The 24,345-nt window shown below is 58.7% G+C and overlaps 2 protein-coding genes across 4 annotated transcripts; both read left to right on the top strand.

Annotated features, from left to right (window-relative positions):
* The first annotated feature begins 252 nt into the window (after nucleotides 1-252).
* Nucleotides 253-16,748, top strand: SIDT2 (SID1 transmembrane family member 2). Of its 3 annotated transcripts, XM_082659188.1 has the most exons (28): nucleotides 488-572; nucleotides 1,184-1,322; nucleotides 2,211-2,332; nucleotides 2,643-2,807; nucleotides 2,896-2,941; nucleotides 3,357-3,458; nucleotides 3,567-3,650; nucleotides 4,465-4,564; nucleotides 4,762-4,827; nucleotides 5,778-5,871; nucleotides 6,219-6,271; nucleotides 7,316-7,387; nucleotides 7,534-7,614; nucleotides 7,807-7,869; nucleotides 8,675-8,793; nucleotides 9,094-9,167; nucleotides 9,275-9,341; nucleotides 9,896-9,969; nucleotides 10,114-10,237; nucleotides 11,048-11,165; nucleotides 11,654-11,790; nucleotides 11,992-12,100; nucleotides 12,333-12,409; nucleotides 12,584-12,630; nucleotides 12,892-12,997; nucleotides 13,628-13,738; nucleotides 15,156-15,269; nucleotides 15,343-16,748. In XM_082659188.1, exons 2-28 carry the CDS (start codon nucleotides 1,197-1,199, stop codon nucleotides 15,403-15,405), a joined length of 2,514 nt encoding a protein of 837 aa, XP_082515314.1. In that variant the 5' UTR covers nucleotides 488-572; nucleotides 1,184-1,196; the 3' UTR covers nucleotides 15,406-16,748. The 3 variants fall into 3 exon arrangements, with proteins under 3 accessions (XP_082515313.1, XP_082515315.1, XP_082515314.1); XM_082659187.1 differs by lacking the exon at nucleotides 1,184-1,322 and having other exon boundaries at nucleotides 253-572; XM_082659189.1 differs by lacking the exons at nucleotides 1,184-1,322; nucleotides 7,807-7,869 and having other exon boundaries at nucleotides 253-572.
* A 1,887-nt stretch (nucleotides 16,749-18,635) lies between these two features.
* On the top strand, nucleotides 18,636-24,200 carry TAGLN (transgelin). The gene is made up of 5 exons (XM_082659771.1): nucleotides 18,636-18,782; nucleotides 22,413-22,604; nucleotides 22,708-22,885; nucleotides 23,173-23,275; nucleotides 23,617-24,200. The coding sequence occupies exons 2-5, from the start codon at nucleotides 22,425-22,427 to the stop codon at nucleotides 23,759-23,761; spliced, it is 606 nt and encodes a 201-aa protein (XP_082515897.1). The 5' UTR covers nucleotides 18,636-18,782; nucleotides 22,413-22,424; the 3' UTR covers nucleotides 23,762-24,200.
* Nucleotides 24,201-24,345: the final 145 nt, after the last annotated feature.

Raw genomic sequence — 24,345 nt, 5'->3', positions numbered from 1 at the left:
TTCCGCCCTCCCTCCCTCCCTCCCTCGCTCCCCTTTCCCGGCGTCTCCAGGCTCCCAGCAACTAGCCGCCTCCGGGCTGTCACGGCCCTGGCGGGCGTCCGCCGGGTCTCCCAGCCGTGCTCGGCCCCTCGCGAGCTGGGGCCCCTTCCTGTGGCCCGTACCCCAACCCCTCCCCACCCCCTCCCAGCCGCCCCAACCCCTCCCTGGCCGCTGAGAGCGCGTCTGCGGCTCCAGGGGAGGGACCGTTTCCTAATCTCAGGCCGAGGTTAAAGTTCTGGTCCTGGTGAGATGCTGGAAGCTGCGGCCAGAGCCGCAACCCGCCCTGGAGGTGACCTGTCGCTTATCGTCGCCGCCGCCGCTGCCGCCGCCACTGCCGCCCGGCCGGGGCCATGTTCGCTCTGGGCTTGCCCTTCTTGGCACTCTTGGTGGCCTCGGTCGAGAGCCATCTGGGGGTTCTGGGGCCTAAGAACGTCTCGCAGAAAGACGCCGAGTTTGAGCGCACCTACGTGGATGAAGTCAACAGCGAGCTGGTCAACATCTACACCTTCAACCATACTGTGACCCGCAACCGGGTGAGGGAAGGGGCTGGGCTCGGGGCTGGTGGTGAGTGGGCTAGCGGACCAGGGTTCCGCGATGCTGTCAGTCCCCAAGAACAGCCGCCCCACTGGGTTTCCCAGAACCACGCTGGACCCTCTTGCCAGCCCTTCTTCCTTTGCCAGGGATGTTTGTTCTGAAGCTACCAGTGGACAGTTTCTGAAGTTGCCTCTTTCCCATCTTCTCTTTGATCCCTTCCTTTCTACCAGCTGTAGTCTGAGCAGGACTGGCCTGCTCCCTACCCAGCACCCAGAGTCTGACAGTGCTGTGGGGTCTGGGAGCAAGGAAGCAGGCTTGCTACTGGGCTTGGCCCAGAAAACCCCAGGGGGATGAGACAGGCCCAAACTGAAAGGCTCTGCCTCCAGGGAGTTATAGCTGAGACTCCCCAGGGAAATGAATGCAGGACTTCCCAGGCTGCGTTAACTGCTGGGAACTTCCCAGCCCTCTTCCTTCCCTTGGAAAGACAGCTGGCCTTGTAAGTTGAAGGTGGTGGAGATACAGCCAACCCCAGGTTGGGTGGGAGGGGAGAAGGAGTTTGCCTACCGTGGAGAAGCTTCCTCACCCTGATTTCTCTTTCATTTCTCCCCAGCTGTGAGTTGAACATGGGCACAGCTAGGTCTGGGAAGCCTAGACCCCAGGCAGGGCTGAGATTTGGAGCACTCTTGCAGCCTGGCTCACGGTCTCCTGCTCAGCTCTCACCAGGACTGGATTTACTAAGAAGTGGTGGAGTTCAGAATGGGAATCTGATTTTTTTTTTTTTTTTTTTTTTTTCAGAATGAGGAGGGATTGGGTTTTGATGGCAGGCCAGGATCTGCCTTCAGTGCCTGGTTCTCTGAAGTTTGATCTCATCCAACTTAGAGTCCTTTCTCTTTTTGCCCCCATATGTGGGGTTACCCTGAGAACGGTGGCCTCTATCCGTCTGGGAGGTGCTGCCCTAAGGGCTTGGGTTTCAGCAGCCCAATAACAAGCAATCCCAGCGTTTATTTTATCTTATTTTTTTCTTTAAGCTCCGACTGTCCTATATACTTTCCTCCATAGTGCCAATGGTGGGAGTGTCTCCATTTTATAGAGGGTGATGTTGAGGCTCAGAGATGTGAAGTGACTTTTCCACAGCCCTATCCCTTGGTCAGAGCTAAGGATAGAACTTGGCCTTCTTGGCTTTCAACGATCCCTGTTTCCCCACCTCCCCGTGGCCTCTGGCTGCCAGATGAGTTGTAGAATAGGAACTTCCTGGCTCACAAGGAAGAAGGTTGGGGAGCACTTCTTGCTCTCCCGTGTCCCTGTGTGTGCGCATGTGTGTACATGCACGTGTGTGCAGACGCATGTGTGTGCAGGCATGTGCATCCGTGAACTTTTATAGCAATGGGGTATGCTGGGGCTGCCTGAGGTCTCCATTGTGTTTCCCATCCTCTCCCCTAAGTCCCTCCTGGAGTCTGGGGGCTGCCCTGGCAGATGAAGGGGCATAAGTAGCTCCCCAGCTCCACCTGGATGGGGAAAGCACAAAGCCGTCTGCTTGAGGGAGGGCAGAGCTCACAGTCTCTGGAGCCATGTGTTCCCGTGGCAGAATTAGAGTCACCACGGGCTCGACTGAGGGACATTTCCGTGTCATCTTGCAGACAGAGGGCGTGAGAGTGTCCGTGAATGTCCTGAACAAGCAGAAGGGGGCTCCTTTGCTGTTTGTGGTCCGCCAGAAGGAGGCGGTGGTGTCCTTCCAGGTGCCCCTGATCCTGCGAGGGATGTGAGTAGGACCCGGGACCAGGGAGGGGGGGTAGGCCCAGGCCAGGCCTTGCCCAGAGCCTCACTCAGGGCCCTGTCCAGGGCCCCCGACCACCTGGGTGCCCCTCTGTTTCTCCTCCCCATTCCCCGAGCCAGGAGGCTGGTCAACGGCACAAGGGCCCAGCCAGCTGACCTGGAGCTTGTCAGCCTAGTGGAGGTGGGGTAGGGAGGTAGTGGGACCAGAGCGGAGGAATTGGGGCTCTGCTCCCCTGGAGTGGCATGCTGGCTGTCATGGAACCGCAGTCATGTCTCATCTCTGCCTCGGACCATAGGTTTCAGCGCAAGTACCTCTACCAAAAGGTGGAACGAACGCTGTGTCAGCCCCCCACCAAGAATGAGTCCGAGGTCCAGTTCTTCTACGTGGATGTGTCCACCCTGTCACCAGTCAACACCACGTACCAGCTCCGCGTCAGCCGAATGGATGACTTTGTGCTCAGGTCTGCAGGGGAGAGCGAGGGGGCCACGGGACTGGCCTCCTTCACAAGCTCTGGGAGTAACGGTGGGGGGCTCTCCTCTGCCCCACAGGACCGGAGAGCAGTTCAGCTTTAATACCACGGCAGCGCAGCCCCAGGTAAGACCTCCCTGTCAACGGTCCCTCCAGAGGAGAAATGGGGAAGCTTGGACTTGGGGGTGGGAGTGGTCAGCACTCTTTGCCAGGAGTTTCAGGTTGGTTGTACTCTCCGTGGAGGACTCTCTAGAAGCAGGAGTACTTGCCCTAAGGTGGCGGGGGACAGACAGTATAGGAAGTGCAGAGACATGGGGTCTGGCTGCCATCTTTCCTACTTGCCCCTTGGGCCCTGTCCTGAGTGCCCAGCTGAGGTTGAGGGGAGTGGTGTATGGGAAATGGACCTGCTTGTGGGCAAGGCCTTTCTTCCCAGAGAGCCTCCACTGCCCAACCCTGGGAGGATTCACACTCTTCCCTTCTAGAGGGGCAAAGAGAGCATCCTCATGGGATGGGGCTCTCCCCGCCCTCCCTATGCCCTCAGTACTTCAAGTATGAGTTCCCGGAAGGAGTGGACTCAGTCATTGTCAAGGTGACCTCCAACAAGGCCTTCCCCTGCTCAGTCATCTCCATCCAGGATGTCCTGGTAAGTAACCTGCCCTTTTACTCTCCACCAGTGGATAGCAGGGCTGCTGAAGAGAGGGGACAGGGCCCAGGACCCTGCCCATCTGTCTGTCCCCTCCTCCCTCTGTAGTGCCCTGTCTATGACCTAGACAACAACGTAGCCTTCATTGGCATGTACCAGACTATGACCAAGAAGGCAGCCATCACCGTGCAGGTAGGAAATGGGCGTGGCCCACTGGGGGGTGTGGCCAGGTGGTTAGCTTTCCTAACCCTCTCTTCTTCTCCCCTGCCCCATTCCTACCCTACCCACAGGACTGAGTCTTGGCCGTCCAGTCCCTGAGACTTTGGGTTCCCTGATACATGCAAGCATTGAATCACAATCCCAGTTGCCTTTGGGGACAGGAAAGAGCAGAGTACCCTTTATGGCTGCTCTGTACACGTCATTCACCACAGCTGGGAGAGGAAAGGGCCCTGGCTGGTGTTGAGGGCTGCCTTGGCAAAGGCTAAAACCTGTGCTGGGGGCAGGGAGGGAGAGGCATGTGTTCAGCTCACGATATCTAGTTGTGCAGCTGACGGAGGCAGCACGGCCCCTCCACTTTTTCTCCTGACTGTTGCCCAGGCTATAATAGGGCACCCATGTGTTCCATGATGATGGGGCATACCCTCATTTGCTCACCTGGCAGTAGTGTTAGTGCAGGGTATGGGCTCTGGAGTCAGACGATCCTGGCTCTACCACTTACTGGCAGTGTGACCCTAAGCTAACGTCCAACAGGGATAATGATAGTACTCACTCATAAGGATCTTTGTGAGGATTCAATAAAATAATATATGAGCAAAGAGTTTAGCATAGTGTCTGGCCTGACACTATGTATTCAGGCCAGACAGGGTTAGGTATTCAGAAAAGGATGGTGATGGCGATGACAAATGATGACGGTGCTGTGATGATGGCAGTCATCTTCGTCATCACTGTCCTCACCATCCTCCTCATCGTCACCATCATTGCCATTATCACCGTCCTCATCCTGCAGCGCAAAGACTTCCCCAGCAACAGCTTTTACGTGGTAGTGGTGGTGAAAACTGAAGACCAAGCCTGTGGAGGCTCCCTGCCTTTCTACCCCTTTGTAGAAGGTACATTTTGTGCCCTGGGCCTGGCCAGGGGTGGGAGGGCTTGGACACTTCCCGGGAGGTAAAAGAGCCTGTGTGGCTGATTGATGGATCTGATGGGATGTGGGTTTCTGGCTCCAGACTCTCCCAGGCCTGGTCCCACCAACTCTAGCCAAGCTCCAGGCAGGCGCTGGTTTGCCATTTTGCCATTTTACTTCCAGATGAACCGGTCGATCAGGGGCACCGCCAGAAAACCCTGTCAGTGTTGGTCTCTCGAGCAGTCACGTGTGAGTGTGGGTGGCTGAGTGGGGATGGCCTGGCCACTGGCTCTTCTTTCAGGCCTGGGGTAGGGAGTGTTCTCTGAATGGGAAGGGTAAGGAGGACCTACTCGAGCAGGCTGACAGGGTAGGAAGGAGGAGTGGTCTTGGAGGGCTTCATGACGGGGGGGGGGGGGGGGGGGGGGCGCGTGGGGGGAGGGAGCGGCGGGAGGGTGAGTAATGTGCTTTGGAGCATCCATGAGTAAAGAGATGGAGGGACTGAGATCTAGATCTGTCTCTGCCACTGTGGGCAGTGTAATCTCATTGAGCCTCAGTTTCCCCATCTCTGTAACAGGAGTAATAGAATGTTAGTCTCTATTAGCCTCACTAAGTCGGCTTAGCACAAAATTAGTAGGAAAGTTCCAGGCCCCTTAGTCATGCTCGATAAATGTTTACTGAGTGATTGAATAGAGCCCTTTGTAAACTGGAAAGTATAAGATAAAAATAAAGGATTGTGGCAGAAGGGGAAAGAAGCTGCCTCTCCTGCATGGATTCCTTATTCAGCACATTTGTTTCCAGTCCCTTCTGTGTGCTTGGTGCTGTGCTCTAGCTGTGGTCCTCAGGGTGCCCCTGTCTAGAGCCTGTTGCTATGCAGGGTGCTGGAGGCTGTGAGGAACCCAGGACAGTCACTGTGGGAGGTCAGGGCAGAGAAAGCCTCCTAGAAGACACAGCTCCTCAGCTGTGTTTTGAAGGTTAAGTCAAGGAGGGGTCTTGGAGAAAGAAGTAGGGGAGAAAGTTCTAGCAGAGGGAACTGTGTGAGCAGAGCCAGGAATCATGTCGAGTTTGGCATATTGTTGGCACTGGCTGGGTCATTCCACCCGAGGGGAGACGTGGAGAGAGATGAGCCTGGGCCCTGCGTGCTGTGATGGGCAGGCGTGGAAAGTACTGGTGTATTTTCCTTCCCACTTCCCTGCCCACAGCCGAGGCCTATGTTGGCGGTATGCTCTTTTGCCTGGGCATATTTCTCTCCTTCTACCTGCTTACCGTGCTCCTGGCCTGCTGGGAGAACTGGAGGTAAAGTGGGACCGCTGGGCCCTCCCCTGCTCTGGGGTAGGTCAGGCACGGGGAAATGGCCTGGCAGGATCTGTGTGGCCCTGGATAATCTCCAACCACGAGGCATAGGAATGCAGGTCCCTGTGAGGGTCTGAGGTCCCTGGGCCTCTGCTCTGGAAACCAACCCCTCCCCTCAACCTTCTTCCCAAGCAGGGAGACCCCGCATTGCTTCCCAGCCTGGGAGGACCCCTGGGATCATGGATGGAGGACAGGGTTATGGGGTGGAGAGGGTGGAAGGCAGGCCAGCCCAGCATAGGAGGGATCCTCCGGCTGCCCTTCTGGTTTGTCTCTGGATTCCGTCCCTGCAGGCAGAGGAAGAAGAGCCTTCTGGTGGCCGTGGACCGAGCCTGCCCAGAAAGCGGTACCTCCAGAGGGTCTGGGTTGGTGGGCTGTTTGCTTTGTGGTTTGGTGGGGATAGTGGTGGATGGTTCCCTTGGGGGTTGGAGGAGGAAGGTCCCACTGAGGGCTTCTGGATGTTCAGATAGGGAGTAACACTGTAGGTGGAAATGGGCCTGGGGCAGTGTGCCTGTTGGTCCCTAACGTGCCCGTCTTAAAGACTGTCACTTGATTCATTCAGTGTCTGGGTCTAGGTACGCTGTCTGCCGCTTCAGACAATGCGACTCACCGCCTCTGGGATTATTAACCTTTCGTTCTCTTTCCCCTTCTTCTACCCCTCTCTCTCTATCCTCCCTCCTGCTTGGGACCTTCTCTCTCAGCTTCTCTCCTTGGTAAGCTCCAGGTGCTGTGGGCGGAGGAGCTGGAGTCCAGAGTGGGGAGGGGGAGGGGAAGTAGAGGGGTGTCTGGGTGGGACCCGGGCAGGCCGATGCTGGTCTGTCCTTGCTGCTGGTAACTTAGATGGTCAATTCCTTGACTTTGCTGTCTTTCTAGGGAGGAAAGAGGGGCCTGAGAGTTTCCAATGGGGCAGGTGGTGGTGGTGGGATAGGTGTTTGCTGGTATAGGTGCTTATTCTTTGCTGCCGCCATGGCCCCTCTGTGTCTCTCTTTGGATTCTTCCTTCCCCCTTCTCCCTGGCTTGCAGCCTCTCTCTGCTTCCAAGGCTAAGGGGTCCTTGACTTCTTTCTTTCTTTTTCTTTTTTTTTATGACTCATAAATTATAGTTTATTGAATTTTTAGAAACAGAATAATTAAGCATTGCAAATTTGTTTTAACATTTCTGTTGAAAAACCTTTAAAGTGTATATACATACATACTTTAATAACCACAATATACTCTATGATATTTAATTTTTCATGGTAACAAAGGGCTTTGAATATTAATCAGTATGCTAAATACTAAACTACTATAATATGTGCAAGAAATTTCCTAGTACATTATTCTCATTTTAGCCTGGTAGCACCCTGCAGGTGAGGAAGGTAATGTAAGGGGTCCCTGACTTCTTGTTGCAGGTCACCCTCGGGTCCTGGCCGATTCCTTCCCTGGCAGCTCCCCGTACGAGGGCTACAACTACGGCTCCTTTGGTACGCGTCCGCACTTGAGCTCATGCTTGCCCACTCGCCGGGTCACCACCTCCAGGGTGGCCTCCTCGGCGCCCCCTGGAGACGGGTCCAGAGTCCCCTGCCCTGAGGTCTCTTCTGCCTGCCTCACCATTTACTATTCCCTACAGAGAATGGTTCCGGCTCCACTGGATCCACCGATGGTCTGGTTGGCAGCGCGGGCCCTGGGGACCTCTCCTACAATTACCAGGGTGAGTGGGCCAGGCGGGGCAGAGCTGTGCGGTGCAGGGCTGGTGCTGGCTGCACGAACCGTGACGGTGGGCGGTTGCCTCTTCTGCCAGACGCTGGAACCAGGGAAGGGCTTGCTGTCTCCCCACCCCTCTCCTCCCTCATCCCTTCCTCCTTGGTCCCACTTCCCCGGTAACTTTCCCTTTCCTTTGAAGGGCACGACCAGTTCAAGCGGCGCCTCCCCTTTGGCCAGATGCGGCAGCTGTGCATTGCCATGGGTAGATGTGGGGAGGGCGAGTGCTGCTCTACCAATCAGCTCCTGCCAGGGCGGTTGACTGGAGCCAGAAGGCTCTAGGACCATAAAGATGCTTTGTGCATGGCTTCCCCATCTAATGCCAATAATTGCTAGCTCGTGTGTCTTTTGAGATAGGCAGGCACTGGCCCCTGATGCTGGCAAGCTGGTACCCCAGCCTCCCCCAGGCCAGATATTCTGGTTGGCTGTTGTGTTTTCCAGCACCTCACTCTCTGGCCTTCTGGGGCTCATGGGCCGGGGTGTCATGTCCTGGCCCTGGGGGCCTTTGGTCAGCAAGGTTACAGGAGGAAGCTTCCGAAGGCACAAGAAAAGAACAGGATAAAGGATTAGAGAGGAGGCAGCCTCTCACCCTTGCCTGCACCCCAGGGCCCACTGGGTCTTTACCCAGTGGGGGCCAAGGCAGTGTCTTCTCAGAACCCACACAGCTGGGCATCTTCTAATCAGCGTGACTTCTGCCAAATTCAGTCCTGCTGCTCGTGTTTGGGGCCCAGGGTCTGCTCGGTGTCCTGGCCTGGAAGCCTAGCTCAGTGAGGCGGCAGGGCTGGAGCGGTCCCTGTTTGGTGGCCTCTTCGCAGAGTCCACCCTTGCCCTCAAGGACTTAGGAGCACCCGATACCTCCTCCCCAGGCCTGAGCCCACCTCTAACCCCGCTCTGAGCCCACAGTTTGCCTCTTCCCACTGCCTAGTAATTGTGACAATTGTCCCAGGTGGGTGGGGACAGACCTTGGGTTCTGTGCCCACTAGGTTACCCTTCTCCCCTTTCTGCCCCAGACCATTCCCTTGATCCTGTGGGCACCCGGCCACGACTGGACTCCATGAGCTCCGTGGAGGAGGACGACTATGACACATTGGCCGACATCGATTCAGACAAGAATGTCATTCGCACCAAGGTGTGACCCCACGTGGGTTGGCCCTGGTCACGGGTTCCCAAGGAAGGGAGATTGTGTGTTCAGCCCCAGCGTATCTCGCCACTGGGTGGCATGTTATGAAAGCAAAGGGAAGGAGCTTGCTGGGGTGGCACAGATTCCAGGGGAAATTGACTCGGCTCCCAGCCCTCTGGACCGCCCAGAACTCGGCCTGCTGGAATTCTGGCCTGTGGGAGGGAGGCCCCCCCATGTCCTCCTCTAACCTGGGCGAGAGGGGCTTCTCTGGGGCAGTGGGGCAGGGGGCTCACTCCAGCTTCTCCCCAGCAATACCTCTGCGTGGCTGACCTGGCACGCAAGGACAAACGCGTCCTGCGGAAAAAGTACCAGATCTACTTCTGGTGAGTGGGGGAGCAGGCCGGCCTTCCTGTCATTGGCAGGACGGTGCGGTGGGTTCTCGGGTTCTTCCTCGGTGCTGCCACCTCACTGCCGCCCTCCCACTCCTCAGGAACATTGCCACCATTGCTGTCTTCTATGCACTTCCTGTGGTGCAGCTGGTGATCACCTACCAGACGGTGAGTGGGCAGGGGCCGGCTCCCCAGGGCCCAAGCTAAATGCCCTCGAGGAGCTGCCCCATGCTGGGACAATGCCCCAGTGCAGAGCCTTCCAGCCTGCGGCTTTGGAGCCAGCACAGGTCCTAGGTCATGGGTCCTGGGTTCCCATCCCAACTCTGCCTTACCAGCTCGGTGGCCTTAAGCAAGTCACTCAACCTCCCTGAGCCTCAGTCGGTTCATCTGCAAAATGGGGGCAGCATGCCAGCAGTGGTGGCCCCTCCCCCAGGTCATGGGGATTTATGAAACAAAAGTGCTGGGACTTTGTAAGTCTCGGTTTCCCTTCCCTCTTCTCTGTACTGTGGGGCAAGAACCTCCGTCATGGTCATGCCTCAGGGTTTTCAGCCACACCTAGCGAGGGGGGCAGTGACTTTACCAAAAGTGGGGCTTGCTGGTGTCACGTGCGCACACCTGCTGGCCGTGGCGGCACCTCCCATCCGTTGCAGAACGTGACTGGTGGTGGCGCAGGCTGTGGACTGAGGCACTTTAGCAGTGCCCCCTCCCTGCTCGCGCTGCAGGTGGTGAATGTCACAGGGAACCAGGACATCTGCTACTACAACTTCCTCTGCGCCCACCCTCTAGGCAACCTCAGGTGGGGATCCACTTGGGAGGAGGCCCCTTTTCCCGTCGTACGGTGAACCAGGGCAGGGGCAGGGGCTCTGCGAATGCCCGCCTCGGGTGGGGAAGTGGCCAGGGCATGAGGCCGAGGCAACGTGCCCGCTGTCGCCCCTTCCAGCGCTTTCAACAACATCCTCAGCAACCTGGGGTACATCCTGCTGGGGCTGCTCTTCCTGCTGGTCATCCTGCAGCGCGAGATCAACCACAACCGGGCCCTGCTGCGCAACGACCTCTACGCCCTGGTGAGGAGCGCTCGCCTGCCCGCTGAGGCCTCAGGCCCAGACCCTTCCTAGCAGGCAGGGCCCTGCCCAGCCCTACCCAGCCCAGCCCAGCCCAGCCCAGCCCAGCCCAGCCCTGCCCAGCCCTGCCCTGCCCTGCCCAGCCCTGCCCAGCCCAGCCCTGCCCAGCCCTGCCCTGCCCAGCCCAGCCCAGCCCTGCCCAGCCCTGCCCTGCCCAGCCCTGCCCAGCCCTGCCCTGCCCAGCCCTGCCCAGCCCTGCCCAGCCCAGCCCTGCCCAGCCCTGCCCTGCCCAGCCCTGTCCAGCCCTGCCCTGCCTTGCCCTGCCCAGCCCAGCCCTGCCCAGCCCTGCCCTGCCCAGCCCTGCCCAGCCCAGCCCAGCCCAGCCCTGCCCAGCCCTGCCCAGCCCTGCCCTGCCCAGCCCTGCCCAGCCCAGCCCAGCCCTGCCCTGCCCTGCCCAGCCCTGCTCTGCCCTGCCCTGCCCAGCCCTGCCCTGCCCTGCCCAGCCCAGCCCAGCCCTGCCCAGCCCTGCCCTGCCCAGCCCTGCCCAGCCCTGCCCAGCCCGGCCCGGCCTGGCCCTGCCCAGCCCTGCCCTGCCCAGCCCAGCCCAGCCTGGCCCTGCCCAGCCCTGCCCTGCCCAGCCCTGTCCAGTCTTATCCTGCCCAGCTTTGTTGTGCCCAGCCCGGCCCTGCCCTTGCTAAATACCCACTCTACCCCCCATCCCACTCCTTTCTCATGATCTCCCTCTTTAGGGCCCCTTCCTTCCTCCCTTCCCGCCTTACCTCATCTCTCCCTTCCCTACTCTCTCCGCAACAGGAATGTGGGATCCCCAAGCACTTTGGCCTCTTCTATGCCATGGGCACGGCCCTGATGATGGAGGGGCTCCTTAGCGCTTGCTATCACGTCTGCCCCAACTATACCAATTTCCAGTTTGGTGAGCGGGGCCTCCCTCTTCCCTGGCTGAACCTCAACAGGAATCTGCCTGAGTCTGCCACCCCCATTCACCCGCAGGGATTGGGATCCCCAAGATACAGCCATGTGGGCGACTCCAGGGCTGGAGGACCTGTGTGAACACGCATCCTAGCTTGTAGAACATAAGCGTCTGGATGCTGTTTCATACATCTGTCAAGCCTTTCCTGTGGAAAGGCACGTGCACGCACTGAGAAAACAAAGATAATTAAGATGCAGTCCCCGACCTCAGAGTGCTCGGACTAAGTTGTCCTTGTCGTCAGGGGAAGTCAGACTGTGGGTGACAGCCAGTGGGGCGGCAGTGGGGCGTGGCAGGGACAGTTAAGGAGCTGCAGTTCAAGCGCCAGCCCGCCACCAGCTTGCTCAGTGGCTGTGACGAGGTGTGGGGACCGGGGTTCCATGCCCGGGCTCCGCAGATGTTTCCGTAGCTCACATCCACGTCCCTCCACCTAGACACGTCATTCATGTACATGATCGCGGGGCTCTGCATGCTGAAGCTGTACCAGAAGCGGCACCCAGACATCAACGCCAGTGCCTACAGCGCCTATGCCTGCTTGGCCATCGTCATTTTCTTCTCTGTGCTGGGCGTGGTGAGGCCCCGGCCTGCTCTGCTCACCTGTAGGAAAGGTGCACACGTGTGCACACACCCCCGTCCACCCCTGCAGGAGAGAGCCCTGCTCCTTCCCTAAAGTGCTCTCCCAGCCTGGTGGGCTTAGAGCCGGCTCTCCCAGAGGAAGGGCGGGCCGGGAGAGCAGCTTTCTCCTCAGCCCTGCCTTTGGTGGCCCCAACAGGTCTTCGGCAAAGGGAACACAGCATTCTGGGTCATCTTCTCGGTCATTCACATCATTGCCACCCTGCTCCTCAGCACACAGCTCTATTACATGGGCCGCTGGAAGCTGGGTGAGCGCTCGCCTGGGGCCTGCTGGGGTTGGTGGCCTCGGGGACCTGGTCTCACGGGAGGCTTTTGGGTTCTGCCCTCTCACAGGGGGCCCAGGGGAGTCACTGGGTACGGAATTCAATGAGGCCTTGGCACAGCTGTGCCCCCGAGAGGCCCTGGGTCCTCTCAGCTGGCACAGACCAGGGGCCGGGACAAAAGGGTGCCCGTGCCTTTCAGCACCTTCCCTTCTTATAGACTCGGGGATCTGCCGTCGCATTCTCCACGTGCTCTACACGGACTGCATCCGGCAGTGCAGCGGGCCCCTCTACGTGGTACCTGCCCAGCTCCCCGGGCCCCTCCTCCTCTATCTCCACTCTTCCTCTTCCCTCCACTGGGGGGCACTCGGAGCGCAGCTGAGAGCCCAGGGGCGGGGTGGGGACCCTCTGACGGGGCTCCCTCCACTTCTCTCCCTGTCTCTCAGTTCCCCTGTCTCTGCTTCCCTCCAGGACCGCATGGTGCTGCTGGTTATGGGCAACATTATCAACTGGTCACTGTGAGTCCGGCCATCATCTGTGTAGCCAGGCTGGGTGGGCAGCTCGGCGCTTGGCCAGCCATGGGCTTCTGTGGGGAACATGGACAAATTTGGGCATGAGACATGGGGGCTGGAGAGAGAGGTGTTGGCCCCTGGGGTTCTAGAATCTTCTGTGGGCCTCTGAACCCAGCCCCACATCCTCATAAAACATGGGTTGGTGGGGAGGGAGAGCCCTTTCCTTGCTCCTCCCCTGCTTCACCAGCTCTTCCTCCCTCCTGCCAGGGCTGCCTATGGGCTCATCATGCGTCCCAATGATTTTGCCTCCTACCTGTTGGCCATCGGCATCTGCAACCTGCTTCTTTACTTTGCCTTCTACATCATTATGAAGGTGAGCGGGGCTGGCTGAGCCCCTCAGCCAGCGGCTCTGCCTTGTGGGGAGGGAGATGGGCACAGCCTCCCTGGGGCAGCACCAAGAGGGAGTGAGAATTTTTCTGTCCATCCCTCCAGGCTACTGAGTCTTGAGGAGGGGAGAGGCTAGTCTCTTGCACGTACTCCCCGGGAGCCAGCTATATCCTCAGACCCGTTTCCTGAGCCCCTTCTGTATTCTAAGTATGGCCCGTAGAACTGGTAGCACTTGAGGCCACAGCTGGCAAGAGCCCCGTTCTGTGGAGAAGGGGTTGAGGAGGTGGGGCTTGCTGAGTCTGTGTTGGGCTTGGGCCTCCGAGGGCTAGGTGCTTCCCAAGGGCCCCTCGTGCCATCCACCGTGAGAGGAGCCCCCAGGCCGTACACCCCCCAGCACAGGGTTCTGGGCACATGGATGGAGGCCCAGCCAGGGTGGGCCTCAGGGGTGAGGACACCAGGCTGCTAGTGTGGGGACCAGTTGAGCTGTGTAGGGTGATGGGATGGATCCAGGAAGGCTTCCTAAAGCATCCATCCTGAAAGCCTGGGACGGCGCTTCCAGGGCAGGCCAGGAAGTGGCGCAGGGCCCTCAGGCTGCTCTTCCCCATCTTCCCCCCAGCTCCGGAGCGGGGAGAGGATCAAGCTCATTCCCCTGCTCTGCATCATCTGCACCTCGGTGGTCTGGGGCTTTGCACTCTTCTTCTTCTTCCAGGGGCTCAGCACCTGGCAGGTGAGTGGTCCTCCTGCCAAGAGGCTACGGGAGTCGCCCACAGGCTCATCGTGAGCCCACAAACAGCCAGTTCTCTTTTCAAAAATTGTTTGTGAGCATCGCCCGTGCGTTTCACAGCTGCTTTCTCATTTCGTCCTCCTACCGTTCACCATGCCAGTGTGGAAGTATCCCCATTTTACTTATGAGGCAGTGGAGGCTCAGACAGACCCAGTGACCTGCCCAAGGTCACACAACCAGTGGTGGCACAGCTGGGGTTTGAAGCCAGAGGTGTCAGGCTCTTCCCTCTGCCTCGTAGGGCACCTGCTGTGATCAGAACGACGTCTGGCAGCGTCTCTGCCTTTGAAGCACTTACAATCTAGTTCCAGAAAGAGAGAGACTGTCAGTTCCTGGCTTTTCTTTACAATATAGTACAATGAAGGGTAATAGACTAGACAGGTAGGGGATGTGTAGGAGGGCAGAGGACAGAAAGGCTTCTGTGAGTTAGGAGGTCCAGGAAAGCTGCTTAGAGGAGGCAGGGCTTGCTCTTGGCCTTTAGAGACCCTGGCTGATGGGGAAGGGCCCTGTGGCCCAGAGGTGCCGTGACTTGAGTAACGAGGCAGAGGCAGCTTAGGGGTCAGTGACTGCATTCGCTTGGGAGCCGGGTAAAGACCGTGAGCTCCTTGAGGGCGCTGCGGAGCTTTCTTGGTCATCTCTGTGGTCTCAGCATATGGCACGGACGGCCCCCAGACACAGAGTGAGGTCCAGCCAGTGTTTGCTGGACGGAGGTTGGGGAGATAATGGCGGACCTCGAGGGCCTCGGGTCATGGCCCACAGGTCCTGGCTACTATCACCCTCGGGCGGGGCCGTGTGAGCTGACAATAGTGCTTTGGAGAGAAACTGAGCCGGGAGGAGCCCTGGAGGACTGATTGGAGCCGGGGGCGGAGTCCAAGGCAGGGAACGGAGTTAGGAGGCTTTGGTGGCCTTCTAGTCCTTCAAGGGAATCATGACCAGTGCTCTCAGGGAGCAGTCTGCAACTAAAGGCCAATTCTTAGGTGTGGGAGATGAGGGCAAGGGGTGAGCCTGAAAAAGGGTGCTCTCCACGGGCTTCCCTGGTGGCGCAGTGGTTGGGAGTCCGCCTGCCGATGCAGGGGACACGGGTTCATGCCCCGGTCCGGGAGGATCCTACATGCCGCGGAGCGGCTGGGCCTGTGATCCATGGCCGCTGAGCTTGTCCGGAGCCTGTGCTCCGCAACGGGAGAGGCCACGACAGTGAGAGGCCCGCGTACCACAAAAAAAAAAAAAAAAAAAAAAAGGTGCTCTCCAGCCTAGGGCTGGGGCTGGGAACTGGGAACAGAGAGTGCCTGGAGGGGATGGGAGCTGGTCTGGCCCAGCCTCCCCTGGGCGGTGTCAGCAGGCAGCTCTCCCTGTTCCACCCCAGAAAACCCCTGCAGAGTCCCGGGAGCACAACCGGGACTGCATCCTCCTCGACTTCTTTGATGACCACGACATCTGGCACTTCCTCTCCTCCATCGCCATGTTTGGGTCATTCCTGGTATGTCGGGGAGGCTGGAGAGGAGGCGGAGGTGGCCTCCTTTCCTGGGCTTGACTCCGCATCCGCCCTCCAGGTGTTGCTGACACTGGACGACGACCTGGACACAGTGCAGCGGGACAAGATCTACGTCTTCTAGTGGGAGCCGGGCCCTTGCTTCTCTCACTGGGCCCTTAGCTCCTCTGCCGCACTGCCCAGAGCCTCCGTAGTGCCAGGGGCGTGAGTCCCAGCCCTGCTGCCCAGTGCCAGGTGGCCGTGGGACAGCGAGGTCCAGCCCAGGCTTGGCCCAGGACAGTCACAGGGTGGCCTTGCGCCTTGTTCCTGCCCTCTGCCGGGGAGGAGGCCTGCCCCCCTGAAACCCTGGATGTTGGCCAAATTGCTGTTTTCTTCTCAGTGTTGGGGCCCTCCGCAGGTCCCCGTCCGTCAGCTCTCTGTTTGTCATCTGCAGAAGAAAGGAGGGAAGTGTTGCCTGCCCATCTCATGCCTTGCATTCTGCCCATCCTTCCCCTCCCCCCTGGCCTGGGACCCGAAGCCCTTTCTTCTTCCCCGAGCTTCCACTCCAGGGCCCTGGTCTGGGGCCTGATTCTCTGTCCTGCACCAGGGTTCTCTCCACTACTCCTGGGTCTGCATCTGGCTGCCATCACTGCCCACTCAGCTCAGCCAGGATGGATGGGGCTGTCGGATTTTGGGGACCGGCCAGCTGGTGCTGGGCTTTTGGTGCTAAGGCCTGCGAGGGGTCCCAGGCAGTGCTGCCTCCTACCTCTGACCTGTGCTCAGGGCTGGCTCTTTAGCAACGAGCGTCAGCCCACATTGTCAGAACCACCTTTGATCGAAGGACTGAATTCAGAGGTCACTTTCGTATCCCGTCAGCTCCCAGACTGATGTTGGCACCAGGATTGGAGGGAAAAAGCAACTCACTTTCCTTCCCTTCCTTTTTCTTTCCAGGCCCTTAGTCCTGCCAAGCCCCAGTTGGGGGCCTTTCAGTGCCATTGACACTGCCCGAGAATGTCCAGAGGCGAAGGAGGGGAGATACAAAGAGCCCAGCCCGGCCCACCGCCTCCACGGCCACGGGAGCCCCAGTGCCTATCTTAGAAAGGGGCTCAGGGAAGGGACATGACATTCCCCTCTATGTCCCTGGTCCAGCCTCACTCTAGGACCCAGGGCTGGCTTCTAAGTTTCCGTCCAGTCTTCAGCCAAGTTCTGTGTCAGTCGCACACATGCACACATATGAAATCTTGGAGTTTACACTGAGTTGCCCCAGCTCCGGTTCCCCTGGCTGCTCTGCGCCTTGGATCCTCTTCGCCCTACCTGGTCTGTTCTAGATGCCAAGGTCGGGGGAGGTCAGGTCGGGCCTCTGCCTTGGGGATGGGAATGTGTTTTATTCTCCTCAGCTTGTTTTTATAGCTCTCCTTTGGGCTGGGGAGAGGAGGAGGGAGGGTCTGGATCTTTTTTCAGAGCTCCGTTTAATGTCTTTCCATGCTATGGTTGCATTTCTGTTTTCTATGAATGAGTCTGCATTCAATTAAAGAAACAACCAGATGCAGTTCTTGGGCCCATCTTTGCTCCCTCTTTCTGGGTGAAGATGTTGAGAATGATAGGTGGGGCAGGGCGCCCCCATTTCCCAGGTCTTCTGGTCTACGTTTCTCTTCCAAGCCCCAGTCTCATCGGGAATAGCAGTCCCTCGATGCCCTCACGTTTTTTTTCTCTCCTTTGAGCAACGGCATCAATTCAGTCACCATTTACCAGGGGCCTGCTCCATGCCAGGTGCCATGAGGGTGGAGAGGATAGCGTAGTGAAAAAGCCTTAGCTGTGCCATCTCACCTCCGAGAGTCTCCCCTTACCTGGCAAATGGCAGCAGCCTCTGCCCACCTGGTCCCCACCCACCAGTCAGACGAGCTTCACTTCTGATCTGAGCCTCTCCCAGCTCGGCGGGCTGCAGGCCGCAGGCACAGGCAGTACTCCCTGACCTGCTTTAATGGACAGGTGGTACTCTGGAAACACCAGATGGTGATGGATGGTGGGAGAGTGGGCATGTGGATGACATGCAGGCTCCAAGAGGAAGGAGATTTGAAATGACCCTGGAAGGTTGATTTAGATTTCCGCAGGCTAAGGAGGACAAGATGGGGAGCGAGTGGGGGTGGGAGCGGGCGGGGAGCGGGGAAGCTGGTGAATTCAGAACACAACCGGAGGTCTGGGCTCCTCTCTAGCCGATCCCCAGCTCCTCTCCGTGCTCTTCCCCGCAGATGCCACTAGGGGGCAATATAGCTCTTCGCGCCACTAGGCTCTGGCGTCGGGAGCTGGCTGTGGTGGGCAGACCCTCCCTAGACTGCCTGGCCCGGCCGTCCCTCTCCTGGTGGTGCTGGGTGTGTGGTGGAGAGTGTTAGCCCCTCCCTGCCAGGCTGCCCTAGGATGGGGTGGTGCCACAGCAGGCAGGCCAGAGACCCCACTGGGGGCCTCTCACCTTTCTTCACTTCCTATCCGTTCCCGGTACCCCACCACCACCCCCGAAGCAAGATTTGAGCAGGTCTCCTTCCTGGGTGATGGGGTCCAGTCTGTTTTCCAGGGTAGGTAGGGACTGTTTAAAAGGGAGGAAGGGATGACAGCAGCCTCTGAACCTCCTACCCCAGTGTTGGTGTCTCAGGCCCTAGAGACCCCCTGGATGGGGCCAGGGTCAACTGAGCTGTTGCGGAACCCTCAAATCCCACCCCCAGCTAAAGCGTGGAACTCAAGACCCACCCCAACTGTAAACTTAACCTGAGCAGGGGGCGGGGTGGTCGGCAGGGATGCCCAGGTTCTGCCACTCAAGACTTACCACGTGACCTTGGGTAAGATGCACTCCGAGCCCTTGTTTCCTCATTTGTAAAATGGGATAGTAATTTCGCTGTCACGATGCAGCTGTGAGTATGAAACGAGCGGATGTGCAAAGTGCCCGGTATGTAGCCCGTCCTCAGTAAAGGTGAGTTCCTATCTCCCACTGGAGCCAAAAGCCCCTGGAGGAGAGCGTGGCTGCTTAGTCCCCCACAAACCTCAGGGAGGGGGGCCCCTAGCCTCTTTCCTCTTTCCCTGGACGGCCCCCTCTTGAATTTCCCCCTCCCCTCAAACTCGGAGGCAGGAAACAGTGTTGAAGGAGCAGCCGTAAGTCCAGACAGCAGGGAAAGCCTTCACGGTCCTGTCCATAAAAGGCTTTTCCCGGCTGTTACCCGCCGGCAGCGCGGCCCCGCCCCCGCCCGCTCCATCTCCAAAGCACGCAGAGAATGTCTCGGGCAGCCCCCGGTAGACTGCTCCAACTTGGTGTCTTTCCCCAAATATGGAGCCTGTGTGGAGTCACTGGGGGGGCTGGGGGTGGAGAAGGAGCCAGTTTCCTCTAGCAGGGAGGGGACCGGGGCGAGCCAGCAGCGGGGAGGCTGACATCACCGCGGTGGCAGCCCTTTAAACCCCTCACCCAGCCAGCGTCCCGTCCTGTCTCTCCAAGTCCAGACAGAGCTCACTCCTTCTTGCGAGCACCAAGGAACGCCTGTAAGTACATCTGTCCCGGGGATGGAGGGGAGTTGGGCTGGGCTTGGCAGTAGCGGTGGGTGTATCGCTGGCAAGGCCTCAGGTGCCCTGCCTGGGGCAGCCCACCCTCTTCCAGCACGCATTCCTAATCTCCACCTGCGGAGCTGGTCCTAGCTTGATGGGTGGGATGGGATTGCCAGAGTCCCGTATCTCTTAGACTGGGCAGCCTTGGGCTCACTGAAATGCCCAGGGAGACTTGGCTGGTGCAGAGGGATTGATGGTGGAAACCTGGGAACTGGGGTGAGGGAGGCTCCCCATTTTCAGCCATAGTCACACCCACGGGGGTGTGATAGGCTCCAGGTGGTGTTGGTTTAGACCCAGGTCTTGTAGTCTGCTATCTACCTGGGAGGATGTCCGAGGAGGTGAGGAGGCGCGTGGTACACCAGGGCTGGGGAGCAGTGTCCCACGGGTGGGTCCCCAGGTCCTGAGCAGCATCAGAGAGCCCCTGGGTAGCCACTGCGGCAGTGGGCAGGACCACAAGACTCGTCTTCTGGAACAGGCTGGGGTGGCAGGGTGCAGGGCCAGTGAGAGAGCTGCCTTTCCAGGCACACAGCTCCCTCCATACTCTGAGTGGGAGCCCCTCCCACCCCCACCCTGGGCAGAGGAGTGGGGGTGAGCACCTCCAGGAGCTTTGGAATGATAGCCTGGGTGGTGCGGGCAGGGCCTTCCCCTAGGGTCTGGCTGCTTCCCCTCAGTGGTGGCTCTTCAAAGGGCAGCAGTGAGTCGGAAAGGTCTCCTCTGTCCCCAGAATTCAGATGAGCCACCCCTCTTGCCTTCTCAGATCCACGTGTGCGCATCCTACGTGCTGTGTTTTATTCTGAAGAGAGAGGGGCACAGCAGTCCTGCAGAGACCCCTGGTTCTGCCAGTTTTTCTGGGTTCCTGCTGGTGCCAGCTTTGCAGTTGGGCTTGTATTTTTCTCAGGGGAGGGGAGGCTGATGGAGCCGCAGGCTAGGAGGGTCAAAGCAGAGCCTCAGGCTGCCCTGTCTATCCTGTCCCAGGGGGCTTTGCCTAGAAAGGCCCCTGGGTGGGCCGCCCTGCCGCCCTCACCCTCACCCTCTCCTCACCCCTCCCCTCCCCAGCAGCTCCAAGGTGGGCCTGGGGAGGGCTTTGTCAGAGGACTTTGAGGGATTCTTGGAACCCTCCACTTTCAGACTCTACCAGGAGGGAGGCGGGGGTGCCTTTCATCCCCCTTCTTTGTTCTGATCAAAACCCAAATGTTGTCTCTGGATCTAGGGGCCGCAACTTTGTGTACTTGTCACTGTGAGCCTTGACACCTTGACTGTCCTGAATCTCCTGAGACCGGAAGCTAGGGGTGGGGGACACACTGCTGGCACCCTGTTCCTCACGGGCCCAGCGCGAGGTCTGGGAGGGGAAGGCAGATGGGAGGGGAGGTGGGGAGGGGAAGGCAAGAAGGTCTGGGCATGGAAGGTGGGGAGGGTGGTGGTGCCTGGACCACAGGGATGCACCTTGCCTTCCTGGGATGGGACGGTGAAGGCTGAGATGAGGAGGGAGGGTGGGAGGCCAAGACGAAGGATGGCCTGGTCCCAGCTGCTTGTGTATTTTGACCACAGTTCTTCACCCAGGAGTCCTCGGGAGGTTGGGAAGCAGGGATGAGACACACAGCGGGGTGGGGAAGGGAGGGACTTGGCCTTTGAATTCTTTGGCCCTCACTTTACAAATAAGGAAACAGACTCAGAGAGAAGTGAGTTGCCCAGTGGCTGGAATTTAGAGGAGCCCTTCTTCTGTTTTGTTTTGTTTTTTTTTTTTTTTTGCGGTACGCGGGCCTCTCACTGCTGTGGCCTCTCCCGTTGCGGAGCACAGGCTCCGGACGTGCAGGCTCAGCGGCCATGGCTCACGGGCCCAGCCGCTCCACGGCATGTGGGATCCTCCCGGACCGGGGCACGAACCCGTGTCCCCTGCATCGGCAGGCGGACTCTCAACCACTGCGCCACCAGGGAAGCCCCCTTCTTCTGTTCTTCCTCTCAAATTTCGTTGTCCCCTCAGGGAATGATTTTGAACAGGGGTGGAGGCTGCAGCTGGAAGAACACTTACTGTTTTTCACCATTTGGTCAGGGGCTGGCTCTCCCAGGTCGCTACCAGGAGACCAGCTCTGGGGACAAAGGACTGACATTTTGAGGAGCTCCGCTGAGGGGCAGGCAGTGTGTTCGGTAGCCACAGACAGGGCCTCATGGAATGTTCCCAGCCCTCTGGGGTAGATAACATTATCCTCACTGCAGAGACGGGGCATTCGAGCTCAGAGGAGTTGTCGGTTGCAGGGAAAGAAGGGCCGGGCAAGTGCAGTTTGGCGGCTGAGCTGGGCCCATGTGAAGCGATGATGTTCACTGCCTCCCCTGGGGGTGGGTGGGGAGAGGGACTCAGCTCTGATAAGACAGGGAGTTGAGGAAACGCGCTGACTACCTCCATCCGCAGACCATTCTCTCCTCCCAACCTCCGACCTCTCTGAGGGCCAGGGGATGGTTTGGCCTCGTTTGGTTCCTCTTCGAAGGGTGAACTCTAGCACCACCCCAGGGTGATACCTGAGGCAGGTCAGGTTCCTCCTGGCTGGCCGCATGCTGGTCTGCCCAGCGGCCTGCCTGCCTGGCCCTGCTCCTGCAGCCTCCCCTCCCTTGGTAGGGCTCTCCTGAGCGAGGCCAGCCCCAGGCCCTAAGGCAGCAGCTGCTGCTGGTCTGGACGGGGAGGGCTTCCCATGCTCTGGTTGGCAGATTCTTGGCTCACGTCCCTGGAGAGCTCTGTCTTCCTGGTTACTCAGGCTCCCACCGTGGTGAGAGCCTGAGGGCACGAGGGCCAGCCGGTGGGTATGCCAGCTCGCAGCCCTCGCTCATCTGGCTCCCCGGGGAAATGCAGCTTCTTGGCCCAAAGCTCTTGGGCTTTGCTGGTTTCCTAGCCCTTTCCAGGGGTGGGTAAGCTTCGGCCTCTGTAGCTGCAGGCAGGAGGCTGAGCTGAGCTGGTAGAGAGGCTGAGTGCTGGAGTTCCCACTTCTGGGAACCTCCATAACTTTGGGCAGAGCTGCCAAACCGCCTCACTGGACAAAGACATCTGCTGGCTTTCTTTTGAGGGGCAATGTGACCTCTTCCGAAAGGCCTCTGCAGTGCCTCCATGGTCAATCTTGGCAAAGAAAGAATGCTCTAGACCAGGGGTTATCAAACCCATGGGCTAAGTACAGCCTGCCATCTGTTCGTGTAAATAAAGTTTTATTGGAACAGAGCCATGCTCACTTGTTTACACACTGCCTAAAGCTGCTTTGGTGCTACAGTGGCAGGGACCTTATGGCCTGCAAAGCCTAAAATATGACCATCAGTAAAATGACTGTCTGGTTATTTACCAAAAAAGTTTACTAACTCCTGCTCTAGACTGCCAAAGATCTGGCCTCCAAGTTCAGAGAGGCTCCGTGGACTGAGGGGATGAGCTGGCCCGGGTGAGCAGTGCCATGGAAACAAAACCAGGAAGCAAGGGGAGGTAGATAACCGGCTAGGGTGGTTGCCCAACACAGAGCTGGAAGACCTGCCCGGCACCAGGGACAGCAGAGCTGTTCTCTGAGCCTCTCCCTCCTCCGGCTTGTGCTGCTTTAGCTCCCCGCTAACATGGCCAACAAGGGTCCTTCCTACGGCATGAGCCGTGAAGTGCAATCCAAAATCGAGAAGAAGTACGACGAGGAGATAGAGGAGCGGCTGGTGGAGTGGATCATAGCGCAGTGCGGCCCCGACGTGGGGCGCCCAGACCGTGGGCGTGTGGGCTTCCAGGTCTGGCTGAAGAATGGCGTGGTGAGTGGCACCCGGGGCAGGGGGGCTGGGTCCATGCCATCCTGCCGGAGTTGTGGGGCAGAACCCCCAAACCGAGTGCGAAGCTACCTTCTACACCCGGCAGATTCTGAGCAAGCTGGTCAACAGCCTGTATCCGGATGGCTCCAAGCCGGTGAAGGTGCCTGAGAACCCGCCGTCCATGGTCTTCAAGCAGATGGAGCAGGTGGCTCAGTTCCTGAAGGCAGCTGAGGACTATGGTGTCACCAAGACTGACATGTTCCAGACTGTTGACCTCTTTGAAGGTACAGAGAGAAGAGGGGTGGAGGCAGGTGGGGGACAGGAGGGTGAGGCAGGGACGAGGGATGATCAAAACTGCCATGATGATGGCTCTGCACAGCAGGAGTGGGATACGCCAGGAGAACCCCACACCCGCAAGGGCGTACCCTGGGATCTACTGTGCCTCTTTCGATTTTGGGACCAACTCTGCCCCGGGTTGGCCAATTTTCTGAGAGGTGTGGGCAGGCTCTGCCTTGGAGTCCTGTTTACACAGTCCTGAAGATCATTTCCCCTCCCCTCTCTCTACTCACAGGCAAAGACCTGGCAGCGGTGCAGAGGACCCTGATGGCCCTGGGCAGCTTGGCAGTGACCAAGAACGATGGACAATACCGTGGAGATCCCAACTGGTTTATGAAGTACGCGGCCACCAGGGTTTCCCTGCACCCTGAGCTTGGGTCTCTGCAGGAGACGGGCTAACCCTTTAGTACAGTGATTTGGGGAAGCAGATAGCCAGGAAGGTATGAACTGAAAGTCTAGGATGGGGGGAAATGGGTCCCTACTACTTCTTGACTCCTCCCTTTCTACCCTCCTGTCTCAGCCAGTCTCCATAGCCTGTGCTGTGGGGCAAGCTAGATAAGGAAACGAGTGGTGAAATGGGGAGGGAATGGGATCGGCCTAGGAAGTAACACAGGAAACCAAAGATGGCTGGAAAACACACAGTCCTGGCAAGTCTTTGACCTGGTTCCTCCTCTCCTAGGAAAGCCCAGGAGCATAAGAGGGAATTCACAGAGAGCCAACTGCAGGAGGGAAAGCATGTCATCGGCCTACAGATGGGCAGCAACAGAGGGGCCTCCCAGGCTGGCATGACAGGCTACGGCCGACCTCGGCAGATCATCAGTTAGAGGTGGAGGGCTGGCCCCCGGCCCCGCCCTCGCCCAGCTCGCCGGCCGCAGCCCTCCCGCCTCGCCAGCCTCACCCACACCCGTGTAGTTCCTTCAGCCCCGGCCAAGCTTCGAGGCTCCGTCACTGAGCAAAGGTGACTGCACTTGGGCAGCTCGCCCGCACCCCTCAGCCTCAGCCCAACTTCTGACCCCAAAGCACTGCTCCCCTGGCCCACCTCCCAGCTTCCCGGCCAGCTCCACTGTCTCTCCCTCCCGGGCCGAGCAGGGGAGACGTGGGCTGGCAGTGGCCTGGGTGTGGGCAAGTCCACCGTCCTCCTGGGCGGCTGACGCTCATAGAAGGAGACCCAGGCCAACCGCCCCCGGGTTTTTTGCTGGAATATTTTGGGGGTTGAAATTCAAAAGGAAAAAAAAAAAATACATCAATCTTTTCTCAGGCCTGGCTGGCAGCGTCTGATTTGCCCTACTCACTTCCGTTCCGGTTACAGGAAATCTGAGCAGGGAACAGGCCGGCAGCTCGGGTTGACGTGTGTTCCTGGCTGCCATCCTCTGAAGGACCCCTCGAGTTCCAGGATTTCAGGGGCTGG

Source organism: Grampus griseus (assembly GCF_964374135.1).
Source record: "Grampus griseus genome assembly, chromosome: 8".
Taxonomy (NCBI): Eukaryota; Metazoa; Chordata; class Mammalia; order Artiodactyla; family Delphinidae; genus Grampus; species Grampus griseus.
This window is presented reverse-complemented; position numbering and strand designations above follow the sequence as displayed.

Bases quoted from the DNA above. Each gene is read 5' to 3' on its own strand.
- SIDT2 (XM_082659187.1), top strand. From the start codon at position 390: ATGTTCGCTCTGGGCTTGCCCTTCTTGGCACTCTTGGTGGCCTCGGTC. The intron at 4,828-5,777 runs GTGAGTGTGGGT...CCCTGCCCACAG, and splicing joins GGTCTCTCGAGCAGTCACGT to CCGAGGCCTATGTTGGCGGT. The intron at 9,970-10,113 runs GTGGGGATCCAC...CGCCCCTTCCAG, and splicing joins CACCCTCTAGGCAACCTCAG to CGCTTTCAACAACATCCTCA.
- TAGLN (XM_082659771.1), top strand. From the start codon at position 22,425: ATGGCCAACAAGGGTCCTTCCTACGGCATGAGCCGTGAAGTGCAATCC. The intron at 22,605-22,707 runs GTGAGTGGCACC...TACACCCGGCAG, and splicing joins TCTGGCTGAAGAATGGCGTG to ATTCTGAGCAAGCTGGTCAA. The intron at 23,276-23,616 runs GTACGCGGCCAC...CTCCTCTCCTAG, and splicing joins GATCCCAACTGGTTTATGAA to GAAAGCCCAGGAGCATAAGA.